This window comes from Coregonus lavaretus (genome assembly GCF_964263955.1).
Source record: "Coregonus lavaretus genome assembly, chromosome: 40".
NCBI lineage: Eukaryota > Metazoa > Chordata > Actinopteri > Salmoniformes > Salmonidae > Coregonus > Coregonus lavaretus.
In genome coordinates, this window is record NC_140027.1 from 4,319,863 (window position 1) to 4,325,158 (window position 5,296).

General features: G+C 42.8%; 1 protein-coding gene across 1 annotated transcript; it reads left to right on the plus strand.

Annotated features, from left to right (window-relative positions):
- Positions 1–1,956: 1,956 nt before the first annotated feature.
- LOC311113444 (UPF0575 protein C19orf67 homolog) lies at positions 1,957–4,798 on the plus strand (the record flags this gene model as incomplete). Its single annotated transcript, XM_084156657.1, has 7 exons — positions 1,957–2,005; positions 2,115–2,313; positions 2,522–2,666; positions 3,050–3,150; positions 3,830–4,066; positions 4,305–4,469; positions 4,648–4,798. 7 exons carry the CDS (start codon positions 1,957–1,959, stop codon positions 4,796–4,798), a joined length of 1,047 nt encoding a protein of 348 aa, XP_084012783.1.
- Positions 4,799–5,296: the final 498 nt, after the last annotated feature.

Below are 5,296 nucleotides of genomic sequence, written 5' to 3' on the forward strand. Positions count from 1 at the left end.
ATTCTATTGAGGTTGTGCAATCAGGAATAAACACTGTGTCACCAACACCCACCTGTTGTCTCCACTTTAGTCACTTTAGTGCCCTTCTTGATAGCTGGCAGGACACCTACAGAAAGAGGAGAGTCGAAGTATGATGTGATGCTTGAAGGGGCATACATGTATAACTCATAGTCCTTCCACCATATATCCTTTTAGAATTCTATCAATAAATCCACGTTTTTTGGAAGTGGTGATCAATACTCACTGTAACTGGTTGTTGGAGATAGAAGAGGTGGAGGCAGTGCCAACACACCAACTACTTGGTGGCTTGGTTTTTTCACCCCTGCCTTAGCCTCCCTAGCCCTTCTAGCCTTGATAGCCTCTCTGGCCTTCTTTTCTGCCTTGGCCATCTTGGCCTCTCGGCTGGGCCTGGGGCCATGTGGGGGCTTTGGCACAAGGTTCTGAGACAAATAACAACAGTGGGAAAATCATATCACAATAGAAACCACCTCTTTCACCATAGGCATGATGGTACTGAGTGACATGTCACATAAGGGTTAACCTTAGAATTAGAATCAGAATTTGAATGCTATTGGTTCTAACTAGTAGGTGACCCATGCATCATTATCTCATTGTAAAGATTTTCTCTGGTTGAGAACACGTCATATAACTACATTACAACCAACTCTCAGTTACAACCAGGTAAAGATTTCAAAACAAAACGTCCTTATACAACCAGGGGCATGTTCAGCAAGACAACGTTTAGCAACATTCAGATAGAATTACGCTATAATGAACAAACATGCCTCTTAAACATGTAGAATAAGGAATCACGTAAGCTCTAGTCATGGCATTTGTATCGGCAATGTTCAACAACGTTTTGCCACTGAACATGGCCCAGTATACAACCTGCCCATCCCCTACCAAGGTGCCAATCAAAATGGATGTTGGTGGAGCTAAGATTAGGGGTGACCAAAAATGGACAAGCGTGGTTTAGCCTTATACATCATTAGCATATGAATGACAGCACTATCCACTTGACCAACGAACCAATCAAAATGGAAGTGGGCAGGCCTTAATCACATTAAAAGCCTAATCGCAATTGAAGTGGGTGTGGCTTAGAGCTAACCAGTCTGTTCTGAGAGGTTTGCCTGGAGTGCATTCAGCATGCCTAACGTTACAAAACGTTTTGAATGTTTTCCAATTGAACTGATACGTATTTCACTCTGAACTGTTCAAAGCGTTTTGCCACAGAACTCAAAGCCGTTTCTAACCTTTAGGGGGCTGTTCTTGGGGCAGTCCACCAGTGCTGGCAGCCTTGGTCCATTATGGTCATCTGTCTGAAGCACCTGTTCTCCATCACTAGCTTGGAGGGTCCCAGTCTGGGGTAGAGGAATATAATTAAATAAATTACACTTGAGGCCTCCATTTTTATGCCCACTTTTCCAAACATAAAGCATATCAGTCTGTTTTTGCATAGGCCAGTGGTTTTCAACCCTCTTCTTGGGGAACCCCAGACATTTCACAATTTTGTTGTAGCCCTAAACAAGCAAACCTGATTCACCTATTCAAGGGCTTAATTATTAGTTGACAAGTTGAATTAGGTGTGCTAGCTGTGGAATACAGTGGAACGTCTGGGGGTCCTCAAGGAGAGGTTTTAAAACCCCTAGCATATGGCTGTAATACTAAAAATATTTCCCCATTACAGAGACACACAGATCACTTTTTTCTTTTCTTATATGAGACTTACCTTTAGACAAACAAGCTAATAGCTAACTATCCTCAATTCATGAAAATACTGGCTCATGAAGTTGTAACTTGTAGTGTTCAATTAATACACAACACACAAGAAACCCGTGTCTTATATTGCAGTTGCTAGCTAGCTAACAAGCTAAAGCTAGCTAGCTAATGAAGGATTTCGAGGAGGTGTCAATCTAAGCGAACTCACCAGAAAGCCAGGTCACACAGGAAGAAAGCATGGAACAGGGGGAGACGAAACATAATCCTGAATCATCCCCAGACACAGGTGACTTACTGTCAAAATGCATAGGTAGCTTAATAATTATGTAGACGAAAAACGTGCTATCTCTGCTAGTCAAACTCAAATCAGCAAATTATTTCCCGCAATTTCTCAGAAAATGTGGAGCATTTAGAGGATCGTGCTTTGGCGGCCTCATGTGGCGATCAAAGGGACAGCACAGGGGATGCGGCTTGGAAGTCCACGTCCTCATGCCATGACATCAACATGATGGATCAGAAGCTCAGACCCATTGAACAGCAACTCCAGTACCTGCTGAATAAAGCGGATGAGTTTCAGGCACATCTTTTATACAGGTAACGTTAGAGTCAGTTAGGAAAGTTGTTAATGTAGTCTAAGATAATGATAGGTAAAGGTTAGGTGAGTCAATGATTAGTGCACCTAAACTATACAATTGCATCTAGTGGTGTTTCAAGTGATTGTTTATTATTTATCAAAAGGATTAAAGTAATACATAATGAATCCCTGTCCTGTGACATAACCATGTGTGTGTGTTGTCTGCAGACGTGACAATCTGCAAAAGGAAAACTTTGCTCGTGTGGTGCCTACTTTCCTGCGGACCTGTCAGCCCTACTTCACTTACCTGGAGTCGACCGCTCGCAGCTCCCTGCCCCAGCGCACGCCTCTGCCCGTGTACATCCGCTCACGAGTAAGAGCCTTTCGAAACACAATCCTACTCACCTGAATCCGGGTAGGACAAAACTGTCCCTCTTTATTGACAAGTGTTGCTGAATCGCCTCTCTATCCTCAATTCATGCACCTTGGTTGGAAAGTGAGGTAGCGGCAGTGATCCCTTCCCTTTGCACTGTTTATTGATATTAAATGTATTCTACACTTCACACAAACATAAATGTCTCTGTGAATCAACTCTGGTCAAGAATAAAGGCTTATGAGAGGTTTGAGAAATAATAGAGAAAAATCAAGAGATGCTGTAAACTGAGAGTGGTGTGTATTGAGTAATTGTGTGTATTTGTCTGTCTGTCTGTCTGTCTGTCTGTCTGTCTGTATTTATGTGTTTGTCCATCTCTCCAGTTGTTAGACTTCTCCCAGCAGCTGTGTGCAAGGCTGGAGCAGCTGGTCTTGACCTACCACTCCTTTGACTTTCTCTCTCTGGAGGAGGCTGAGCCGGCCAGGTGCTGTGCTTACCAGAAGAGGCTGGTGGGAGGAGCTATAGGACGGCCTCATTGTAATGTCTGGAGTAGAGTAAATGGAATGGAGTCAAACATGTGGTTTTCATATGTTTGATGTGTGTGATACCATTTAATTTATTCCATTCCAGCCATTACAATGAGCCCGTCCTCATAGCACCTCCCACCAGCCTCCTCTGGTACTTACACCATAACATCTGAAGGCAGTGAGCCACTAAACACACACATAGGCACATACAGACGCATAGCGCCGCTGTCGGGTGAAAACCTCATCTCCAAAACAGACACTTTTCAGGAAATTGAAAAAAACTCCCATATTAGACTATTTTTAACGAACTTACAATTTCGAAATTTCAGAAGCTATTTTGAATATATTTTCTTGGTCCAAGAGTTATGAAATGTTCAGAGTACACTGAGGAAACTTAGTGCTTTCAACACAAAATTTGAGTTACAAGGTTTTCATCAGACAGCGACGATATGTACCAACACTACTTGAATACCTGTATTTAGATCCACAAATGGAACATTCTGGAGTATGAGCCAAATATTTTAGAGGACAGCTGCTTGGACTTGTCAATCCTTATTCTCATTCGTCTGACATTCATTCCACAATCCTTCATCCAGCCATTTATGTATCTATCATTCTCCCCTCTCTCCATTCCAGTATCTCCCATTTCTACATAGGCAAGTGTCAGATAGACAGTGTGAGGCTGTCCATATACCGGTACTGTTGTCCAGCCCCGTACCTGGCTGGGGTCGACACTGGCCTGTACAAACGCATGCGCTGGAATGTGGAGAGACCCAGAGAGAGCCTACAGCAGGAAACTGATGGCGAGATGGAGGGAGAGACAGAGGAGGACAAGCCAGTGGCAGGGAAAGAGAGAGCCACCAAGACAGAGTAGTGAGTGAGAGCGAGAGAGAGGGGGAGGTAGAGAAAGGGTTAAAGTAAGGCATAACATGTCAATAAACAATAATTGTAGTACAATATTAGTGCCAAGAATACTTTGGGACTCTTTTGAACTGAGATGTTGGATGACAATGTACATTTTGGAATTCAGGCCTAAGAACAGTTGATCAGATGGCATCTCACTGCCTGTGTCTGTGTCTGTATTTGTGTGTGACTGTGTGTGTTTCTCGAGCAGCTACTTCCTGTGCTACGAGGACGTCCCTGAGGAGCCTGCTGAGGGGGGCGATGGAGAGGGTAAAGGGGAGACGGTTGCTATAGGCAACGTGGTCAGGATGTGGTCAATCAGTCAGTGGGTCCAAACGCAGCCGGAACCCGTGACAGACGACATCTACGAATGGTACAAAGTCACACTCAGATCGCTACACAACACTCTTTCATCTTTGACTTGTTTAAATAAGATTTTCTACTTAAGACTAAGTACCTTACAAGTACCATGTTAATATAGCTCACACTGTGTGTGCCTGGTGCGTGTGTGTTTGTGCGTCTCTGTGTGTGTGTGTGTGTGTGTGTTCCAGGGTGCTGTGCTGGGTTCCACAGGCTCAGTACCACAGGCTTTTGTGTCTGGGAGTAGAGGAGCCCACTGCCTGCAGTGCTACTGACTGTCTACTGGGGGCGTTGTTCTCTCAACAGAGCCCAGTGGAAAGCCCCAGTCCTGAAACAACATAAGAGACAAACCACTGTTCTAGTACTATCTTTGACCATAACATGTTCCCGTTGATTAAAGGATTTAACATTACTTATTGTTAGTTTTACATTGTGTTATGTTCGGCTAATGTTTCCAAATCTAAGTAACTATTGGGAAGGACATTAAGGACTGAACACTGAAATAGCTCTGGTTCCAACTAGCCAGTCATCCATGACAAATGTTTTTCTTATGGTTCCTTACATATTGTATAAAAATAAATATAATTTCTAAAGATAGCAAGTTTTATTACCAATTCCCTACCAGCTAGTGATACATTTGAACTGTATCTGATGTCTGTTCATATTCAAGGTTCTATTGAGCACGTATGTATGTTACTGTATTGTGTGGTTGTTGGAAATCATTTTGTATGATGTTAAGAATAAAAGTATTGACCTGTCATTCATTTGTATGGGAGTGTTATTTTATGAAAGAAAACAATTTATTGAAAATAAATCATTGTGTTTCAGAAAACAAAAATA